This window comes from Microtus oregoni, unplaced genomic scaffold, assembly GCF_018167655.1.
Source record: "Microtus oregoni isolate MIOR12 unplaced genomic scaffold, Mior012 000000F_ref0000247, whole genome shotgun sequence".
NCBI classification, from domain to species: Eukaryota; Metazoa; Chordata; class Mammalia; order Rodentia; family Cricetidae; genus Microtus; species Microtus oregoni.
The window spans coordinates 26,423,906-26,448,392 of record NW_024543059.1 but is presented as its reverse complement, the minus strand read 5'-3'; the positions used below and the strand labels follow the sequence as shown (position 1 = coordinate 26,448,392).

Here is a 24,487-nt window from a genome sequence, read left to right as displayed (position 1 = left end):
CAATAATGCATAATTCTCCTAAATCCATATGTTTGTTGTATTATCATCTTGTCTCCTACAACTTCAATCTCCTAAAAAACTACTTCACATTGGACCAAAAGAAGGAAAAAAAAACCAACTACCCCATTATTCTATCCCCAAATCTACCAGCTTTTAGTTGCTTCATCCACACTTTTCTTAATTTTTCCTTCTCTGCTGTTACTAATGCCTAACCTTACTATTCTTGTAGACATACCTCTTCTTTTTTTAATCCCTGCTCTGTTAGAAAAATATTACTATCATGTAAATATGCTCTGGCATCTCTTCCAACTCTACCTTATCACTCCAGTCCAAGCCCCCCCTCTCTACTTTAAAATAAAAGCACCTGAAAGAAATGCCTAAGTGACTTAGAATTTGTGTGATTAAAGTCAACGATCACTGGTTATCTTACTTTCCACCTCAGCAACGTTTGACAAAACTGACCATGCTCTTTAAACATTTCTGTACCAGCTGTTTATGAACTAACTCATTGCTTCCTCTCAGCATTTACTTACATTCTCTTCCTCTGCTCACTCACTCCCAGATACCAGATTTCATGTGTTTAGGTGCCCATAGGCTTAACTAGGGCTCCTTTCCCTTTAATCTTCACACATTTTGACTAGTGGTTATATCATGATTTTAAAGGAAAAAACTCTTTCCAGTCTTATCTGTTTGAATAAATGATTATCATCTATTCAAATAACAAAAGCAAAGCCATCAATCTCTTTTACTATTTTTCTAATTAAAATCTGCCAACTGAGGTAGTTCTGAGGCCAAAACATTTTTTCATGGTTTTAAAAGAATCTATCCTTTTTAAGATTTAGGTTGACTCCTATTTAATCATCTACACTATCGCAAACTGCCGGGTCTACCTCTAAAATAGACCTTGCATCTTCCCTTGTCTATGTCACTATCACTCAAATTTCCCAGCTACAAAACTCATATAATCATCTTAGTTGATTTCGCAACTCATCCTGAACACTCCATACTGCCAAGTAACAACCAAAGAGAAATGTTCAACCTGTTTAAGTGAGAGCTGGTGTTACTCACTGCAGTGAAAATAATGTCAACCTCACTCAGCACACAACAGAATTGATCTATTCTCTAGCTCTTTGCCCACCCATCTCCCTTATACCCATTAAGTGACTGGCATAGGTATGTCTATACATGTGTGTACATATATGTTCCTTAGACAACAGCTATTTTTCACTTTAGGAACTTCATTATGTTCCCTGCCTGAGGAGTACATATTAAGACACATCTCCATAATAGCTGCTTCCTTTACCTAAAAAAAAAAAAAATCACATTTAACTTTTAAAAATATTCCTTATTATCTAAATACAAAGTTAACCTGTTGCCCAGTTTCCCTCTTATATTTCTGCATGAGATCATAAACATATAGACATATTTGTATAAACATATAAGAAATTTTTCTGTCTCACAAAACTATCATTAAGGTGGAGGGTAATAGCTCTATGGTATTCTCAAACAACTTCATATTTCATACTGCCATAATTATGCCTTTTAATCTTTCTTAATAACAAGCATGAATAACAATCTTTTTAGTGTGTTTAATACACTAATTTGTAATAACTTGGCAATCTCTTTTTATCTGTTTTCATTTGAGATTTCCTTTATAAAGCTACTCATCTCTTATCATCTTCCTATCATATAATCTATCCTTTACTTATCTAAAATATTCTTACGCAGATACTTACTGCTTTATAAATGTCTTTAAAATTTTTTCATTCATGTATTAACTTACTATACTACTGTCACGGAAAAGATTTTTGTTGTTATTGCTGTTTTTGCATTCAATAGAACTAACATTATTATTTATTTTTCAAACAAAAAGAATGGCCAATAAGAAAATGCAGATACAGACTGAGGGGTGGGCGTGGCCTGAAGCTTACAAAGGAGTTGCTGGTAGTAAGAGAAACAGCACATTAGAAGACACAAATAGTGATGTTTTGTCTGAAGAGTCTGGAGAAGCAAAGTTGACTGTTAACTTTTTTTAGCTTTAGAAAAGATGTTCTGCTAAGTTACCAGCAGAAGAGAGACACAAAGGTGGCTTCTGGAGAACAAGGGGGGCTATGCAGCTTGAGAGCTGGCGTCAACTCACAGTTCTCTCATTTCCCCCATCTTCTATCATTTTCCTCTTCTTTTTGCCTGTCTTTTTTTTTTTTTTAATTTCACTAAAACTGAAGCCCTTTGATGCTTTCAGTAAGCAGCCTTCTTCAGAGCAAATTCATATTCTTCAGGATAGCAGGGTCTGCACAGCAGTGTCTGCACTGTTAGACAGTGTTCACATATAATGAAGATGATTCATGAACTGGGGCATGTATTTGTCAAGAAACTCCTTATCTGCATGAACTGAATTCCCTGTAAGTGGACAGAGCTCCCAGAGGAGTTTGCTGTCATAAAAAGACAGAAATTCATACTCTGCCTGCTACAATACAATTGTACACTCTTTCACTGCCTTGATAAGATCAGACTTCCCACGTGCTCTCCAGCAACTCCCTGCAGCTGTATGGTAACCAGGTTAGGACCTTCAGCCAAATGTTAAGATCAGAGTCAGTTATCAGACAGGCTATCTCAGTCATCGCATACTTCTCAATGTCCAATCCTGTCATCTCCAGGTCCACCCAGCCGTGTTTTCCCTTGCTACCATGGCTGGACCACCTTCACTGACACCTTGAGCCTGTACTGCCAGTGCCTGCCACCCACACCCTGAAACAGCCTGGGACCCAGGGATCAAGCTGCGAAGGCCCCAGTCCCATTGGCCCTGTGCACCTGCTATTTGTTTTGAAACTGGGTTTCACTATATAGGTCTGTCTGGCCTAGAACTTATTTTGTAGACCAGACTGTCCTCCTGCTTTTACTCCCCAAGTGCAAGGAAGAAAGGTAAGCACCATCATGTCAAATTCAATTTTTAGTTTTTATTACAGACAATGAATATAGGTTTTTTGAATCCTGGCATTACATTACACCTTTATTAAATATACTACCTCAAAAATAATAAAAAGTAATGTGTATGGTAATGAAATAGTTAAAATTAAGCCACTTATGATTTGATGTACCTAGATGTATTAGCTGCAATGGAATTTTGAACTCCACACATATTTTCAAATCAGTATGATAGTGTTAAAGATGAGACAAGGAATATGCCTTCAAATTATGCTCTAGGGAAGCTTAAAGAAAATCTTCCTTTAAATGCTCATAATCAGTATAAAGAATAATATTTCTGCTGCCCTTTTCTATTGCTGTGTATGGATGGTGTATGTGTCATACCTGCACATGGGCTTATATGCCTGTGGAGGACAGGGATCAATGTCAGGTATCTGTATATTTCGATATTACTTTTTTGTTTGTTTTGTTTTTTGAGACAGGGTTTCTCTTGTGGCTTTGGAGCCTGTCCTTGAACTAGCTCTTGTAGACCAGGCTGGCTTCGAACTCACAGAGATATGCCTGCCTCCACCACTGCCCAGATCAATATTACTTTTTAAAGAATTTATATTCAATTGTATGTATGTACGCTTGTCTGTATGGGGATATGAATGCAGTGCTTGGACTCCAGATGAGGGTGTCAGATCCCTTGGATCTGGAGTTACAGGTTATTGCGAATGGAGTGCCAATAACCAAACTCAGACCCTCTGCAAAAAGAAGTACATGCTCTTACCCACTGAGCCACATTTTCTCTTGCCATCCCCACTACCTTGTGTGAGTGTATGCCACATGTATGCCAGAGTGCCCACAGAGGCTAGAAGAGGGCATCAGATCCTCTGGAGTCAGTAGGGCATTTACCACCCAAATCTTACAACCTGAGTTCAATATCTGCAACCCACCAAAGACAGGTAGAAAAAGACAACTCTGCAAAATTGTGCCATGGCCTCCACAACTATACTGCAGCTCACGTGCCTCTCCACAAACAAACCATGCATTCACTCAAAGTAATAATAAATAATAAATTTAGGGGATCTAATATTTTGTTTTATTTTACTTTTTTACATACTAACCCCAGTTCCCCCTCCCTCCTCTCCCACTCCCCACACCTTCCCGTCACCCCACCTCGCCCCCATCTGCTCCTCAGGGAGGGTAAGACTTCCCATGAGGAGTCAACAAATTCTGTCGCATCACCTCACTGAGGTAGAACCAAGGCCCTCCCTCTCATGTCTAGGCTAAGGTTTCTCTTCATAGGAAATGGGCTCCAAAATGCCACATCATTCATTAGGGATTGCTCCTGGTCCCACTGCCAGTGGCCAAACTGCCCAAGCCCCCATTGCCACCTGCTTTCAGGGGGTGGCTAGAACAGTTTTATTCAGGTTTCCTGGTTGTTTCTCCACAGTCAGTGAGCTCCTACTAGTTCGGGTGAGCTTTTTCTATAGGTATCTGCATCCTGGTCCTGACCCCTTTGTTCATATCACTCATCCCTCTCTTTGACAGGACTCGGGCGCTCTGTCTAGTGCTTAGTTCCACAACTAGCCACTCTACATCTGCATCTCACCATCTGCTTTCATCAGTTATTAGATAAAGGTTATATAAGATCATGTTTATTTCCCCTTCCTAGGCAAGTCCATGTATGTCCTCTTAGGGTCCTCTTTGTTACCTAATTTCTCTGGAGTTGTAGACTGTAGGCTGAACATCCTTTGTTTTATGCATATGTTCACTTATGAGTATCTACATACTATATTTCTCCTTCTGCGTCTGGGTTACCTCACTCAGGATTTTTTTTTTCCCACTCCCTTCCATTTGTCTTCAAATTTTAAGATGTTATATATTTTTTAATCACTTTGCATTGGGTAAAAGTATCACATTTTCTTTATCCATTCTTCAGTCGAGGGACATCTAGGTTGTTTACAGGTTCTGGCTATGACAAGTAATGCTGCTATGAACATAGCTGAGCAAATGTCCCTAAAGTATGAGTGTGCCTCCTTTGGGTATATGGCTAAAAGTGGTATTGTTGGGTCTTGAAGCAGATTGATTCCCAATTTTCTGACAACTCACCACACTAATTTCCAAAGCAGTTGTTTGCACTCCCATCAGCAATGTAGGTGTTCTCCTTTCTCCATATCCTCTACAGCATAAACTGTCATTAGTGACTTTGATCTTAGCCACTTTGACAGGTGTAAAATGGTATCTCAATGATGTTTGATTTGCATTTCTCTGATGGCTAAGGATGTTGAGCAATTCCTTAAATGACTTTCAGCCATTTGAGTTCCTTCTGTTGAGCGTTCTGTTTAGATCAGTAACTCACTTTTTAACCGGATTATCTGGTATTTTGGTTTTTAGTTCCTTGAGTTCTTTGCACATTTTGGAGACCAGCCCTCTTTCAGATGTGGGGTTGGTGAAGATTTTTTTTTCCCATTCTGAGGGCTGCCTTTTTGTCTTGTTGACTGTGTTCTTTGCCTTACAGAAATGTCTTATTATTCTACTGCTCTCAATGTCTGTGCTATTATATTTAGGAAGTGGTTCCCTGTATTTCTTTGTCAAAAATTAGGTGTTCACAGGTCAGGGTCTTCAATTCGATTTCATTGCTCCAACTCTCTATTTTTATGCCAGTACCACGCTGTTTCTATTACTGTAGCTCTAAAAAAGAATTTGAAGTCAGGGATAGACTCTAGAAGTTCATTTATTGTACAGGATTATTTTGGCTATGTTGGGTATTTTGTTTTTCCATATGAAGTTGATACTGTTCTTTTGAGGTCTGTGAAGAATTGTGTTGAGATTCTGATGGGGACTGTATTGAATCTGTAGGTTGCTCTTGGTAAGACTGCCATTTTTACTATGTTAATTATACCTATTCAAGAGCATGTGAGATCTTTTAATTTTCTGGTGTCTTCTTCAATTTCTTTCTTCAAAGACTTAAAGTTCTTGTCATACAGGTCTTTCACTTGTTTGGTTAGAGTTATCCCAAGATATTTTATGTTGTTTGTGCCAATTGTATAGGGTAATGTCTTTTTTTATTTCTTTTTCAGCTCACTTATCATCTGTATAAAGGAGGGTTAATGATTTCTTTGAGTGAATTTTGTATCCTGCCACATTACTAAGAGTGTTTACCAGCTGTAGGAGTTCCCTAGTATAATTTTTGGGGTCACGTATGTACACTATCATATCATCCACAAATAGTGAAAAGTTTGACTTCTTCCTTCCAATATGTAACCCCTTAATCTCCTTTTGTTGTCTTATTGCTCTAGCTAGGACTTCAAGTATTATATTTAATAGATATAGAAAGAGTGGACAGCATTGTCTTTGTTTCTAATTTCAGTGGGATCGCTTTGAGTTTCTCTCCATTTTAGTTTGATGTTGGCTGTTGGCCGCTGTATACTGCCCTTATGATGTTTATGTTCCTTGTATCCCCGCTCTCTCCAAGACGTTTATCATGAAGGGGTGTTGGATTTTGCAGAAGACTTTTTCAGTAACTAATGAGATGATAATGTGTTTTATTTTTCTTTCAGTTAGTTTATGTGGTGGATTAAATTGATGGATTTTTGTATGTTGAACCATCCCTGCATCTCTGGGATGAAGCCGACTTGACCATGGCAGATTTTTTTTTTTTAATGTGTTCTTCAATTCAGTTTGCCAGTATTTTATTGAGCATTTTGCATCAATGTTCATGAAGGAGATTGGTCTGTAATTCTCTTTCTTAATTGTGTCTTTGTGTGATTTGGGTATGTAACTATAGTCTTATAAAAAGAGTTTGGTAATAAATCTTCAGTTTCTATTGTGTGGAACAATTTGAGAAGTATTGGTATTAGTTCTTTGAAATTTTGATAGAATTCTGCAATGAAACCATCTGGTCCTGAGCCTGTTTTGTTTGGGAGACTTTTGATGATTGTTTATATTTCCTTAGGGGTTATAAGTCTATTTAAATATTTATCTGGTCTTGATTTAATTTTGATATGTGGTACTTTATCTAGGAAATTGTGCATTTACTTTAAATTTTCCAATTTAGTGGAATACAGGTTTTTTTTAAAAGTATAACCTGATGGTTCTCTGGATTTCCTCAGTGTCTGTTGTTATGTACCCCTTCCATTTCTGATTTGGTTAATTTGGATATTCTTTCTCTGCCTTTTGGTTAGTATGGATAAAGGTTTGTTTATCTTGATAATTTTTTTCAAAGAACCAACTCTTTGTCTATTTGATTCATTGTATTGTTTTCTTTGTTTCTATTTTGTTGATTTCAGCCCTCAATTTGATTATTTCCAGCTGTCTCTCCTCTTGGGTGAGTTTGCTTTTTTTTTATTCTAGTGCTTTTAGTTGTTCTATTGATTTGCTAGTGTAGGAGTTCTCCAACTTCTTATGTAGTTACTCAGTATTATGAACTTTCCTCTTAGCACTGCTTTCATTGTGCCCAATAAGGTTGGGTATACTGCACTGTCATTTTCATTGAATTTTAGGAAGTCTTTAATTTCTTTATTTCTTCCTTGACCCAATGGTGGTTCAGTTGAGCACTGTTCAATTTCTGTAAGTTTGCAGGTTTTCTGCAATTAGTGTTGTTGTTGAATTCTAACTTTAAGCCATGGAGATTTGATAAAATACAGGGGTTATCCTAATTTTTTTTTGTTTTGTTTTCAAGGTCAAATATCTAGAAATAAGTCAAAAGTTGTCTAAGATCCATGTGCTCAAAAGCCTTAAACCCTATGCCTAATAAAAAACCAAAAGAAAAATAGGTATGTTCAAGGGTGATAAGACCTAATATTATGAAGTTTTCTGTGACTCTAAATAGATGCACACATTTAGTAGGGAATACCTAAATCCAGGAAGATTCTTGGTTGACTACCTTTGTGTAAACACTGATTTGACAGTTTCATTTGGAAATTTAAGTAAAGAACAGCCGGCCTATTCTGCAGAAATACAATGGTAGCCAACTATGTTATCAGATAAGCAAATTATAGTAATTGCAATAGTGTAGAATTGAGCAAGGATATACAAATAATCAAATGAAACAAAATACAGGGTCCATAAATAGACCCACAAATACACTGTTATTTGACTCAAACTCAGGCAGGAAAGAAATGCAATGAATTATACTGGGTCACTGAATATCCAATTGGGAAAATAATAATCTGATTCCAACACTTCAACTCAAAACATAAATTCCAATAGATAATAGATCCAAAACATGGAAAGTAAAACAAAACACTTTGAGAAGAAATCTTAGAATAATTATCTCAGCCCTTATTTGGAGGTCCAAGCAGGGAGTGTGGCTACTCATAAATGTTTGAGCAAAGAGCGGTCCTCCTCTACTGGGAACATGACCTTCTGCGCCAGGCACATATGAGTGGTAAGGTGGGAGGAGACACTTGTCTAGACAGCCAATTCAGCTGAATCAACTCTGGTGATTAAATGGAGTAACATGTAACATCCAGATTGCCTTTTATAGCTAAAAAGAATTTCCTCACTGCCTTGTGGAAAATTAAAGTTCTTAAATACAACGTAAAGGCCATCATCAATAAGGGAAAGAAAAAAAGTAAACTTAGCTGCGGTGGTTCCCTACACTTATAGTCTTAGCTACTGAGGAGACTAAGGTGGGAGGGTCACTTGAACCCTCAAATCTGGGACCATCTTGGGCAGTTTAGTCAGACTCCCCTTCAACCTAAAAAATTAAAAAATTAACATGTGTGTAAGGGTATAATGGCTATTATTGATTGTCAACATGACTACACCTGGAATTAACCAAAACCCAAGCTGTTGGGTATACATATGATAGATTTTTTAATTGGATCAATATATGCAATTTTATCGGTTCTGTTTCTCTAGAGAACCCAGACTAATACAGGATGCATGCAATATTGACTTGGCTGAACATGACATGGCTGCTGGACTCTCGAACTCACAGCAGCTCAGATTATCTACACAAAACCTGCATAAGATTAAGCCTGTCAACACCTTGTCATGGAAGCGTGAGGGGTTCCCTGCTTCTTGATAATTTATAAGTAGTTAGCACAGTTTTTGGCTGATGAGGGAGTAAGAGATATTTTCTTATGTAATGAACCCATTCTTCTCCTGTTTAAAAACAAACAAAACAAAAACCTCTCACCCATGCCCAAGTAAACAACCCTAATGAAACTCATTTGATAATTTGATAAAAACACATAATTCATTCTCTGAAAAGTAAAATTAAAAATTTTTTTTAAAAAGTAAAATTAAGATACCATTTTAGTTTATGACAAAGCTAATCTAAAAAACAAATTGCCATATTTAATTTTCTCCCCTTCCTTCTTTGCTGAGATAGTATTTGAGAGGTATGGACAGCCATTATCAACTTGATAGCTTCACAAAACCACCAACTTAGCAACTAAGCCCAAGGTAGGAACAGGCTAATTCTAGTTACTAAGCTTCAATTATAGCCCATTCTACAGTTATCTTTCTAATATTTCAATATTAGCGATGGTGCACGCCCTAATCCCAATACTCAGATCTCTCTGAGTTTGAGGCCAGCCTGGTCTAGAAAGTGAGTTCTAGGACAGCCAGGGCTACATAGAGAAATCCTGTCTTACAAAACCACAGGGAAAGGCAGAGAAGAAGAGGAAAAGAGGGAAGGGTAAACTTCTACACTGACCTTGAGAAAGCACATTTTCAGTGCTGTGCTGGTCCTGCTGGGCTTTGTGGAAGCTGTTCTTCAAACCCCTGACAAATTTCCCAGCGATAACATCTCTCCTTACTTAACGTGCATTGAACATAAGGAATAAGTGGCTTATTATAATATTTTCTGAAATTTTTTCTTCTTTTCTCTAATTTAAGAAGCCAGTCAACTTTTTTAGAACAACCAACATCAAAGATCTAATGGCCATAGAGTTTTATACTGACTACTCAATAGTTAATAGTTAGAAAGTATACCAATGAATAGGCATGGTGGTGCTAATAACTCTTGGAAAAACAGGCAGGTAGTTTTGGGAACAGACTGTCAATCAGTTTTAAATACAACAACTGCACTCCACATATCAGAATCATACTGAAATTATCCTGAATTTAAAAGAATTCACTGATATTGGTACTACAAACTTATCAATTAAAGATGACATATGATACATACATGTTTCAGAAGTACGAGAGATAAGGCTTCAAACCCATGTTCATTATTTCTTAGCTAAGCACAAAATGTGAGTGACCAGAAAGCATTCGCTGGTAACTGCAAACTTATAAAATCATACATTCCTGAGTACAAGAGAAGACATTCTAGCAACAACCACAAAGACCAGCAAAGACTAAGCACAGCATGAAGACCATATGGGTAAAAATGGAAGGATTTCCTTTTTTACTGCACACAGGAGAAAACATACTTGAAGATTTCTTTAAACTACATGATGGACACAATTTTATATCTAATATTTTTCATTTATTCTGGAACTTTAAACACTTAAGAAAGTTGAAATCAAATTTAAGAAAGATTTGACCATTCTATATTATGTTTTAAAAATCTGATAACAAATTAAATAAATTAAAATTTCATTTACCTGCCGGTTCCTCTCATCCATTATGCGTGTGATTTGTATTTTCTTCCGCCCCATCTTCAGATACCTTTTCTTCCTTATATTCCAAGTAATTAATTCAGAAGCTATTTTCCTTCAATATCCTAATGCATTGTACACAGTTTCTATTAAGTAACCTTCTAGTCCAAGGCTACCGCGGAAATTTTGAGAATCTAAAAGAAATACAAATGAAAAAATGTCAATTCTGTACAACCTGTAAATCATTAAATGCTACAGAAATTTCAAATCTGCTTTTATACTGACACAATAAGCAGTCTTAGGTTGGAATTTCTAGTTACAGACATAAAGTAAGCAGGTGAAGTCTTTAACTACCCCTAAAAGTTCACCTGGATCTCTTTGTACCTTTATCTCTAAGCAAATGCAGTTACAGTATTCCAGGTTTTCATAATGTACATAATAATAAGAGAAACAACAACTTAAAATAGTCAATGTTACTTAAAAAATGCCTGGCATATAGAAAAATCTAAGTATGGAAAAATCTCCATTCTTATTCATTCTTACCTAGAATCTCTTTAGTTAGACTTTATTATTTCTATTTTGTAAATATGGAAGGAGACTATGGATGCAGAGACACAGGAAAAAAAATTAAGTAACATGGTAAAAGGTCACCCAATAAAGAGGCAATCATTGGGATAACCTGGGAGGCAGAGACAGACGGATCTCTGTGAATTCAAGGATAGCCTGGTTTACAGAGGGAGTTCCAGGACAAAGATACACAGAGAACCTGTCTCAAAAAGCCAAAATTTAAAAGTAAAAATAAAAGAAATAAGAGGTTAAAATAAAAGCCACGTAAAGATGGAAAATACACAGAGAATCTTGATACTGTATGTTATTATGCTCTCTTTGAATTGTTTAAATGCTGAGGAAGGAGCAACAGCTGCTAAAGGATACTTGCTTATAAATGCTGCAGAATTAATCCAAGATAGGTATTTTGAAAATACCTTGGCTTCAAAATTGAAGTCAAAAGATATGTTACTTTGGAGAAGAGATTTTGCTTTTGTTTCCACGGAAAATGAGAGGCTGTGGATTTATTCAGAATTAAGAAAAATCAAGTTTGATCAAGGAAGACCACCAGAGAAGTCTCCGGTAAAAACAGATGGCCCAGATGTCTGAGTTCTTCATCTAGAAAAGGTTCAAGACTGCTGCCTGAGATGATCGAGACTCATAGGATCCTTCAGTCAGGACTTGATCATAACTCTAAATTTTCTTTAGGTCCTCATAAGATTATCAGCGCCCCCAACCAGCTGGAAGTAGCCTGGAATACTATGCCCATATTCCCAAGAAATGGACTATGGATATTTTCCTTTTTTTTTTTAAAGAGGGGGAAGTGGTGCAGGCGAATTGTCTGTATTCTGTCAATCATGTTATAAATAAACTCTGATTGGCCAGGCAGGAAATATAGGCAGGAAAACCAGACAAGAAGTAGAAACGATGTAATGAGAGCAGGTGAATTCTGGGAAGGAGGAAGTTGATTCCTCCCACTCCAGCCCAGACCACCGAAGCAGCAGGATGTGATCTGCCTCACTGAAAAAGGTACTGAGCCACATGGCTAACATAGATCAGAAAAAAGGGTTAATCAAGATGTGAGAGTCAGCCAGTGAGAGGCTAGGGCTAAGGGGCCAATCAGCTTATAATTTATGAAGACCTATGTGTGATTTTCTTTGGGGCTAAACAGCTAGGGGTACCGGGCAGGACAAAAAACAACAACAAGCAGGCCTGGCCCCGTTCATGTTACAGGATAGCACTTCTCAAAATCAGAATCCTGAACCTTCTATAATCAGCAACACACAATATTCTTTATTGCTCCTAATGACCGTCATGCAAAACATAACTAATATTTGCCCTTATAAGTTCTTCTAAATCAATTTATCCTATGGCCAAATTTTAATACTATTCATCAGTCTACAAAGATACTACTGTATAAACTTTACACTATTATGCATTTAAGTGAAATACTATTTCCTCTAGATATTAAATGAATACCTCATCTATTAAGATTCAATTTGACTATCAAATTGAAATCCAGACTAACATTTCAACTTTATCATGCAAATTCAGGGTCTGGTTAAATGCAATGGGCTCATTTCCTAGCACCAATGTTTCCCTGCTTACTGATCTTCCATGTTCATTTACTGTTTTATACAATTGTAACACCTGCTACAATGATAACTTACTAACTCTCCCACAATAAATGCACTCCCAAACATCAAATCAAGCATAACGATAAAATGCTCAATAGAGCTAGGGCCATAAGGAACAACACTTGTCTAGCATTCTGGAGACCCTAGTTTTACTCCCAAGTATAGCAGAAAAGGGAAAAAGAAAACAAGGGTGAGACAAAACAGAACAAGAGAGGCAAGGAGAGAGACAGAAAAAAAGTAGAGGGGGGGTGTGCCAATAATACATCGTTCTTCACCTCACAAAATACAGAATCCACAAGGGGGAAAGACATCAAACTATCACATGAATGAAGCTGTATCCTTCAAAACTGAAAATGTAATTTATCTACACCCAACTTGGATTGGCAGGTCAGGAAATGTTCACCTAAATGTGAAGATACGCATAGAAAAACTGTGCCTAAAAGAATGAAGGTCAAAACAGAGACATTTTTAGGTGAATAAAGAAACAGCACTTTTCAGATTATACCAAAAAGGACCTCTTCAAATAGAAGAAAAAATTGATACCAGATATGACTTGAATAGGTACAAAAAATTTAGTGAAAGAAACAGAATACATAAACAAGTCTACATAAATACTAACTAAAATGTTAACAGTAATATTTGTGTGATTTAAAATATTATTAGACACAAAATAATATTATTTCAGGAGGGTAGTAAACGGAGTTAAAGAGCTTGCATTTTATTGATGAGTTAACAGGGAATTCTTCAGAGTTTATTAAGTCAAGGGTACATGTCACAATCTCTAAACCTCTGCAAGCACAATAAAAAGTATGGGTAGTTAAAAAGGCTACAAGACAGAGAAATGGATTAATGATTCAAAACAAAGAAAAGAAGAGGCTATAAACAAAAAGCAAACAGGGAGGTGACACATTTAATCCAAGTATATGGGTATTTACATTAAATATAACTAAATTAAACATCTAATTGAAAAGGATAACACAACCCTATTTTAAAAAACCTCGTTTTATGAAGATTACAGAGGTACTCTCTTAACATGAGGATAAAAGCAGAGAAAATGACACACTGCGTAAAACACAAATCAACACAAAGTTTTATGCCATAGTTTATCATGGCAAAGTTCAAGGCAGGACAGACACATACGAAGGGATGAAATATTGGATAATTTACAAAAAAAAAAAAAAAAAAAAAAGTCTTATTCCGGCCAGTGGAATAGCTCAGCAGGAAAAGGTGCTTGCAAATAAGTTTGTCCACCTGTGTCTGATCTGTGGACCTGTGACCTCCATTGCACATGTGCATACACAGAAACATATATACCACTAACACCATCATTAAACAGTATTGATTTTACATATATGTCTTGCCAGCGTGAATATCTGTATATCACCTGTGAGCCTGATGCCCACAGAGGCCAGAAGAAGGCACTGGGTTTCCAGGAGATGGGGTTACAAACAGTTGTCGTCCACCATGTGGGTATTGAGACTTAATCCTTAGTTCTCTTTAAGAGCAGTTCGTGGACTTAATTGCCAAGCCATCTCTTCAGTTCCATGCAATTTTTTTGAGGTTCATTTTAACAGTAAGATATAATACCTAATATCACATATAATCAGAAATCCTTCTTAAAAATCAGATATTCTGGAAGGAAGTTGTGGCACACACCTTTAATCCCAGCACTCAGGAGGCAGAGGAACTTACTCAAGTTCCAGGGCAGCCAGGGCTACAAAGAGAAACCCTACCTCAGAAAACAAACAAATAAACAAACAAAACAAAAACAAAAAATCAGATATTCAAAACTATAACCAAAAGCGTATTTGCTATTTTTAAGTGAGGAAATTATGTTGTACATTAAGTCATGTTCTCCAATCACTCCTCTTTCTTTTAAACTTAACTGAAATATTAAGGAATGCTCATTCACAGAAGTAAATTGTCTAGAGCAGGATATAAAATGCTTACTACACATTTTATTGGGCAGTAACTTTCTCCCTGGCATTTTCCCCACTGATAACCAACCACTTTTTAACATTTTTATACATTGCATGAGTTTAAGAAAAATTGAGGGCTAAAGAGAAAAGGAAACAGACACATGCTCAAGACAAATGCACACGGCAGGCAATGGCTCGTAAGTTTTTAATATGTCTTTCTGCCAGCAATAGAGACACATTCTCTTCTACTACCCAGTACATGGACTTTAAATGTCGACATGAGAGTCCAATAGTCTACCAACTGCATTGAGGATGTATTTTCTCATACAGCTGTACAACTGTACTGAATTTTACTTCTATACAAAAGGACTTTTCCAAATAACTAGGTTAAGAAACAGAAGTCTGACTGTAAACAAAGTCAACCCCCAAAGGCCTGTCTGAAACCAGTTGTAACAAGTAGATTTTAGCAGAGTATTCTTAGCAACTCATGGAACAAGCAGTTCAAAATGAGTGAAATACAACCAGGTCAACACAGGTGACACACAGAACACTTTAACCTTGACTGCAGAAAATAACTTTTTTATAATCACATATAAAAGTTGCCAAGTGATTACATGCCAGATCAAAGGACAGACATGTACAACAAAAATTTAACCTCAAAACCTTTGTATGTGTGTGTATGTACAAGAATCATACAAGGATCTAAAAGATCCATATTTTAAAGAATGAGAGCTATAAAACTGTTTCCATGAAATATATCAGGATATAGTACCAACATACTAAAATCTGCTACAGTTCTACACACTTAATGTGAAACAAAGTATATTAATCAAGGAAATAAAAGACTACTATACTAAAAATTTTAAAACACTACTCACAAATATTACTCAAGAACTATAAAACTTTACATATTTAGTATGTAATTACATATTTACAATACTACACAAGGCAATCTACAAATACAATGTAATTATATCAAAATCCTCATATTTTTGAAACATTTGAAAAAGTCACTCTGCACTTATTTATACTGAATCTCAAAGCAATCCATATGGTGAAAATAGTCTTGAAAAAGACTAAGACTGGAGGACCCACTTTTTATTATTTCAAAATTTGCTAAAGTAACAAAATGAAAAGATGTTGCATAAGCACGGACTAATGGAACAGGATAAAAGGCCCCAGAATAAAAATGATTTTAAATAAAAATACCAAGATCATTCAACAGCAAAGGGCCTTTTGAACAAATACAGAAACTAGATGCCCACAAGGAAGACTACAGCTGCCTACTTACCTAATGCCACATACAACATTAATTCAAAATTAATCTGAAACTGAAATCTAAAACTAAGTGCTCAAACTGTAAAACTCTTAGAAGACAACAGAAAAGGCTTCAAGAAACTAAATCTGACAGTGACTTCTTAATCATAACACCAAAACCACAACATATTAAAGAACAACAAACAAGACTTCACTGAAATTAAAAACATAGAGGCTAGAAAAACTGCTTGATGAGTAGAGCACTTGCGATACAGCCACAAAAACCAGAATCTGCATCCTCAAAACCTATGCAAGGCCAGGTGGATGGGACAGCTGCCGAGTCAATGCACAGGAGGAAGCTCTCTACTCAGCAACGGATCCTGCCTCAATTAGTACAAGGAGGACATTACATGTCAAGCAACCTACCTCCATATGCACTACACAGGCATACACATGTGCACCCACACAAATATGACACAAAACATGCATGCATATCATACACATATAGACAAAATAAATAAATACATTTCAATAGACATTACTAACTAAAGAATAAAAGAGCAACTCCCCCAAAAGGGAAGAAAACAACTACATATAGGACAAGGGAATAATATACAAAATATATAAAGAATTCCTAAAATCTAAAAGCAAAAAGATCCAACTTAAAAAAATGGGTAAAAGATAAGATAGGCAAGATCTTAGTAGATACAGACATTTGCAACTAGCCTGATGGCCTGAATTCAATCGCTGGAACTCACACAATAAAAGGAGTGAACCAATTATGAGCAAAGAAAAGATGAGAGTGGTGGCTCATTCATGAAACCTCTGCGGTTCCTGGGAAGCTAAAACAGAGAGAATAATGCAAGTTGAATAAGTTCTGGGCCAGTTTGGACTACAGAATGAAATCCTGACTCAAAAGAGGGGGCAAGGAAGAACATAGGCATGTATTTCTCACAAGAATGAACGTATGAAAAAAGGCTCAACATCACTAATTACTAGGCAATGCAAATTAAAACCACAATGAAAAGCCTCCCTACACCCATCAAGATGACTATTTACCTTTTATTATTGCAGGGGGCACATGTGTCACAGATTGAGTGTTTTGATCCACCATGTGGGCTCCAGGGATGGAACTCAAGCCATTAGACTTGGTAAAAAGTACTTTTACTCACCCAACCATCTTGCCAACCCAAAATCACTATTACTTTTTAAAGTATAAAAAGAAAATGTTAACATGCCCACATAACTGAGACCCCTGTACGATTTACAGGAACACAAAATATAACACAACAGCTGCTGTAATAAAAAAGTATGACAGATGCTTTTTAAAAATAATATCATTTGCCGGGCGATGGTGGCGCACGCCTTTAATCCCAGCACTCGGGAGGCAGAGGCAGGCGGATCTCTGTGAGTTCGAGACCAGCCTGGTCTGCAGAGCTAGTTCCAGGACAGGCTCCAAAGCCACAGAGAAACCCTGTCTCGAAAAACCAAAAAAAAAAAAAAATAATATCATTTGATCCAACAATTTCACTTCTAGATACATAAATTAAAAAATTTAAAGTATAGATTAAGATATGCACACCAATGTTCATGGAAGTATTATTTATAAGAGTCTAAAGAAAAAGAGGGCAAGCGAGAGGGACCAGTGAGCAAAGTTGCTTGCCATCAAGGCCAAGGACCTGTGTTAGATTCCTGGTACCCAAATGGTAGAAGGTGAGAAATGACTGCCATTGTCTTCAGACTTCCATGCACTCAGTGTGGCATGTGCAAACCCATTGTCTGTCTCATCTGTCTCTCTTCCCTCCCTCCCTCCCTCCCTCCTTCTCCTCTCTCTTTCTCTCTCTCTCTCTCTCTCTCTCTCATGACTGAACAATGAGCAGCATATGCTCACAATACATTTTTGTTTGTAGAAAATAAAATTCTACTTTTCCTTCTAAATTCTGTGGACAAAAAATAAAATAATAAATGACATAAATGAAGAAACTGAAATTAGTAACTTCTGGGAAATTTTTTCAGTGGTGAGAGAATACTACAAACAAAAACTATAGCTGCGTTTAAAATTTAGAAAGGAAAAAATTCTGATCACAAACAAAAAAGCACTTAAGAATGAACTTTAAACATCATCAAAATGCTGCTTCTACTCCAGCACCTTGTGCAGTTTCCGGGCTCTACTCTTCCTAACATGTTTATAGTTTCAAGGCATTATCTGACTGAGACAGTGTGTACCACACCTTGAATGAGAAAACCCAGATCCCACTAGCCTTAAACATATAATACCATTAAACTAGCTAGAGATCTTGGCAATTTCTACGTGAAAATAACGTTTTTAATAAGAAAGTTGAAAGTAAATGCATTATATGCACCACACAGGCTACAAAAATTCTCAGATATTTGGAGTGATGTAATCCAAATATATGATATTATGACTAAAAAGTATAAATGTATTTATTGTATAACATGTTATTAAATATTTATGACCCAAACCAAAATGAGTAATAATATCTCTTTGCCAACACAATGGAAATAATAAAGCATGAAATGGAAAACACTTCATAATTTATTTTCAATAACTGGAAGAAAACCTGTGTATGTAAAAAGTTATAAACCTCACACAAAAAACTAAAAATAAATACTATATTAAAACATATAATTTTTTGTTTTAAGTATAAACAGCTACTTTCATTTAAGGCCCCATTTACCCCCATTAAGTTATCAAATCAAAAGGAAAGAAATAGTGCTACCTAAGTCAATATTGTTTTAGGACTTACTTTAATCTGAATCTACCCTGTTCAAACATCAATAAAGCTACCTTTAAAAATACCTTTTTATTTTCAAACAATCTTAGAAATCATTACATCTCCTTCATCAAAGAAAATGAAATCTGCAGAGACTGACCAGTCCAAATTTTCAGTTAAAATGTCAAGAACTTAGTGATTAAAATATTCAATAACTTAGCAGTTATTCCCAAACTTCTAATCATCAGTATACTAACTATCCAAATTATGTACTACTCTGCACTACTATCCACTCTATTGTTTTCTTTATATCTCCTCTTTTATTTTTAGTAAATATATTACTTTTATAAAATAAAAACTACTATAATTTGCCATAGTAGGAAATAGCCTCAAACATAATAAAAATGTAACTAAATTAAAGCAAAATGCAAGAAATTTACTAGTTATGTGTACCTATGTGTATATCTTGATATACTTACCACATTACACAGTAAAAATGTATAACATATATTTACATAATTAAAGCTAACAGCAATAACAAATCCAAACACTTGATTTATAAGAAAATGTACGCATGAGATGGAAAATGTTTGGGCATTTTTTTTGGTAAGATTAGAATACTGAAAATTAACTCCAAATCAAGAAAATAGTTTTCACTTAGAACTTCTGCCTCAGATGATTTCTAGAGCTTTCCCTAAATCTAAAAACACAGTTTACAATTACCTTACAGGGATGGAAACAGGTATTACCTCCATCTATCTCTGCCAGACATTTTGGTTAAAAGACTCTTTAAAGTTTTTGAAATAACAGCCTTGTTGAGTCCTGCTGGCCTCAAACTAACAATGGTTTTGTCTGAGTTTCCTGAGTGCTGGAATTTTAAGTATATGGTACCACACTTGACTTTGTAAAAGACTAGGCATGGTAAATGACTTTTAAAAAAAAGTCTTTTATCAGGCCTTTCTAGCATGTTTTTACAGTATGTTCATATAAAACACTTTTTTATTCTCATAATCTCTATATAAAATTGACATAGGAAACTGTAGCACAGGCAGTGCTACCTCAAAGTTACAGACATCACATTCTAGCAGAAGTTCAGAAACTAAAGGGATGACTCTGCAGTTGAGTGCTTGCTGTTCTTCAACAAACTTAAGTTCCCAGCATCTACCTCAAGTGGCTCACAACCACGTGTAACTCCAGCTCCAGAGGAGGTTCTAATGCCCTCTTCTGGCCTCCACCCCTTTTCTTTCAAAGAAACCCAAGCATTTTATTAGTTAGAAAGGCTAGTCTCAAGTAGCATGCACCAACTTCGTCCTTGGGTCCAGGACTAACAAAACAATAGTCTGCAACCCTAGTCTTATGGCAGAAATCATTCAGCTGGCTAGTGGCTTACAGCAGGAAAAGAAGTCAAGAATACCAACCCCAGAGACTTAAATAAGCTCCAGAACTGTCATGGCCTGATACTTCCCTTCTCTCCATTTTCCACTCTCAATGGCCATGCCAAGGACAGAACAATCCTATTTGTCCACACTTTGGGATAAAGATCTTAATCTAGCTTATCTATCCTTTTCATTTTAGAGTTTAATTTTTTTTATTACTTATAGCAGTTTTAAGTCTGCAATTAAATCAATAGAAATATACAAAGCTTTTTGCAATATAGTGTACACAATGTCTTTAGCCCTTCACATTATCAATAATACCTACCAAGTTAGGCTTCTTATTATAACTGATGGTCCTATATTGATATATTATTTCAATCACAGCGCCTCGTTGACATTAGGGTTCACTCTTGGTGTTGTGTGTTTTACGGATTTGTGTGAACAAATAATAGAATGTATTCACTATTTACAGTGTATCACACAAAACAGTTTTTACTATAAAAAAAATCTGTACTAGTCTACGTATCTCTCCCTCTCTAGTTCCATTCCTGGAAACCACTCATCATTTTTACTAACCCCAGAATTTTATCTTTCCCAGAATGTCGTATCATTTAAGCCACATAGAATAATACTTTTCAGACTGGCTTTTTCCACTCAGTAACATAATCATTGCTCTGTCTTCTCACTGCCTGAAAACTCATTTTAAAAATTCAATTAAAACACAGGGGCTGCAGAGATGGCTCAGCAACTGGTTTGGTCCCAGCACCCACACGGATGCTTTCAGCTGTGACTCCAGCTCTGGAAATTCAGTGTCAGGGGATGGGATGCTCTTCTGACTCCCTGGGAACTAGGCAAACAAATAGTAGACATGGTACATACAATTAAGTGCACACACATATACACAAAAAAAAATAAGTAAAAAATTTTAAGTTCAATTAAAACACAAGTACAAGCCAAGAGCTGTTACACAGCTGTCTCAGGAGGAAAAAAAATAGAGCCAGAATACAAACATTGCTCTCTAGGATCTAGCAGGGCGATCTAATTTGCCTAGTCCTCCCCATATTTATCCCACCAAACTCCAGGCTTGGATCTGAATGTACATTCTGCACATCAGCTCGGTCCCCTGTGTTGTTTACTGGGCTACATTTCACCTAAGCCATACATTCATCCTATAAGTTCAACACAACCTATACAGTCAAACTTCTGCACCAACCTACTTTGCCCATTTCAGACACAGAATTAACAGAAGATGTCCACATGCCTAGATCTCAATACAAACATGCAAACAATATGAAAGCACAAAGCAGGATCACACCCCTAAACCCGTCAGTCCCACAGAAATGCCTGCCACTGAGAATTACCTAGATGAACCCCAGGACACAGAATTTAAAAGCACAATCATAAAATTCATCAAATAATTGAAGGAGTTTAAAGACAAAAAGCAGCAGCTTAATGAACTTAAAGAGAAACAGCTCAAAGAGAATAAATGCCTGAATGATGTCTTCAATAAAGAGGTAAAAATACTGAAGATGACTGGAGCTAAAGTAAAGAGGGAATTTAAAACCCAACAGCCCAACTAGACAACCTAAAGGAAAGCCGCAATGTAGAATGAATTACGCAGCAGAAAGAATATCAGGAGTTGAAGACAAAGTAGAGGATCTAGATAAAATAAAGTGTGTGTGTGTGTGTGTGTGTGTGTGTGTGTGTGTCAGTCAAAGGAAAGGAACATACAGAAAATGTGGGACACCATAAAAAAAAAAAACCCAAAGCCTCAAATCATAGGAATAGATGAAGAGAAGACTCCCAGGTCAACGGCATATGCCAGATTTTCAACAGGATCACAAAAGAAAACTTCCCCCAAACTTAGGAAGACATACCAATACAGATACAGGAAGCACACAGAAGAACACCAACAGACAAGATCAGAAAAGGCATTTCATAGTTAAAAACACTAAGTATACAGAACAAAGAAAATTTGTTGAAAGATACAAGAAAAAAAACAGAAGTCACATATAAAGAAAAACTCATCAGAATAATATATGATTTCTCAATTGAAAGAGTCTGCAGCAATTCATCCAAGTTTTAAAAGACTATGACAGCCAACTACACTAATACTCCCAGCAAAACTATCTGCCATAGTTGAAGAAGAAAGAACTGTCCACAATATAAACTACCTAAAAAACAATTATAACCAACATACTAAACCTAAAGAAATAAGCAGAAGCAATATTTGGGGATGAATGGAGGAATGAGCATAAACAAGAGACTGCAGAAAGAAATACTAGATCATAATTATTAAAATATGAAGTACCACTGAAAATACAAACAGCACCAAAATCAACAACACATTGACTACAATCAACACACATCTTTTAATAAAACAATTTTAATATCATGAGATTCAGTTCTCCAATCAAAAGACACAGGATAACTAAATGGATCAAGAAATAAAACCCATCTATCTGTTGTATACAAGAAACACATTTTAGTTTTAAAAATAGGCACTGCCTTAAAATAAAAGGATGAACAAACATACCCCAGTTAAATAGAACCAGGAAGCAAGCAGGTGTTACTATCCTAATATCTAACAAAATAAACTTCAAACTAAAATTAATCATAAGTGATAAATAACAGCACTCATTCTAATCAAGGTAACGGTTAGCCAAGAAGACATTACTATTCTAAATATATACACACCAAACTGAGGGGTGTCCAATTTCATTTAAAATAAACTACTGGAATTAAACACACAATTTAACATCAACCCATTAATAAGAAGTATAAGAATTAAATACCCCACTTTCTCCAATAGATAGATCTTCTAGGAAAAAAAAGAGAGACATCAGAACTTACATCATACATCAAATAGCTAAAAGTTATCTATAGAATATTTCTCTCAAATACCAAAGAATATAAATTCTACACAACAGCACATGGAAGCTTCTCTTATAACAGACCTCATCCTGAGACACAAAACAAATTTTTCTTTACAAGTTCAAAAAGATCCAATAACTACCTGTATTGTATCTGATCATAATACAATAAAACTTAAAATTCACAGCAAATAATCTCTAGTAAAAGCACAAACTCATGGAGATTAAACAACTCATTACAGAATAACAAATGATTCAAATTAGAAGTAAAAAATTTCTAGAACGCCGGGCAGTGGTGGCGCACACCTTTAATCCCAGCACTCGGGAGGCAGAGGCAGGCGGATCTCTGTGAGTTCGAGACCAGCCTGGTCTACAAGAGCTAGTTCCAGGACAGGCTCCAAAACCACGTCTCGAAAAACAAAAAAACAAAACAAACAAACAAACAAAAATTTCTAGAACTATATGAAAACACAATTCAACAAAACCTTTAGGACACAGTGAAAGCAGTCCTTTGAGTGTAATATACAGCTCTAAATACCAAGACTAAAATACTGGGAAGAGTACAAATAACTTAATGATGCACATCTCAAAAATTTGAAAAAACAAGAACACATCAAATCCAAATGCAGTACACTGTAAGAACTACTAAGAATAACAGCAGAAACTAATGAAATAGAAACAAAACGACAAAAATACACATGTACACACACAGACGCACACAAATCAATGAATCTAAAAACTGATTCTTTAAGGAGACAGGTAAGGTCCTTGGCCCAGCTAACAAAAAGAAAGAAGATCCAAATTAACAAAATCAGAAATAAACAGTATATTTTGAGGGGATAATTTAAAAACCTGTACTCCAATAAGCTGAAATACCTAGAAGAAATGGATGAGTTTCTAGAGTCACCAAAACCATCAAAATTAAACAAAGAAGATATCATCAACAACATAACAGAGCCAGAGCAAATGAGAAGACTGAAGTAGTAATAAAAAGCCTTATACCTAAGAAGTTCAGAACCAGATGAATTTGCCTCAAAATTCTACCAGACTTTAAAAGAAACGTCTACAACCAATCCATCTTAAACTAGTCAAAAAATAAAAACAGGAGTAGTGATAGACTCCTTCAATGAAGCCGGTATCATTTTAATACAAAAATCAGGTAAAATTACAACAACAAAATTTTACAGGCCAATATCCCTGATGAACATAAATTCAAAAATGCTCAATAATATAGACATACAGTAAAACGATTATCTGTCATGACCTAGATGATTTTAAACCAGAGTTACAGGGATAATTCAAAACACACAGGTCAATAAATGTAATAAACCACATAAATGGACTTAAAGACAAAAATCACCGCCGGGTGGTGGTGGCGCACGCCTTTAATCCCAGCACTCGGGAGGCAGAGACAGATGGATCTCTGGGAGTTCGAGGTCAGCCTGGTCTACAAGAGCTAGTTCCAGGACAGGCTCCAAAACCACAGAGAAACCCTGTCTCAACCCCCCCCCCCAAAAAAAAAGACAAAAATCACCTAAGTTATCTATAGATGCAGGGGGGAAAAAACTTCCTTAAATCCAACAAGCCTTCATGATAAAAGTCCAAAAGAGAACAGGACTAGAGGGTATATAGACCTCAACATAATAAATGTATGTGAGAAACCCAAGCCCACATC

General features: G+C 36.1%; 1 protein-coding gene and 1 pseudogene across 6 annotated transcripts in view; both read right to left on the bottom strand.

Moving 5' to 3' along the window:
- Positions 1-24,487, bottom strand: part of Mef2a (myocyte enhancer factor 2A) — a 120,018-nt gene that overhangs the window by 57,389 nt on the left and 38,142 nt on the right. For all 6 annotated transcript variants that reach the window (XM_041657296.1, XM_041657032.1, XM_041656942.1 and 3 more), the window contains one exon: positions 10,476-10,663. In XM_041657296.1, coding sequence (XP_041513230.1) covers positions 10,476-10,529 — 54 coding nt within the window. In that variant the 5' untranslated portion in view covers positions 10,530-10,663. The remainder of the gene's footprint in view (positions 1-10,475; positions 10,664-24,487) is intronic.
- On the bottom strand, positions 2,132-2,766 carry LOC121451719 (annotated as a pseudogene).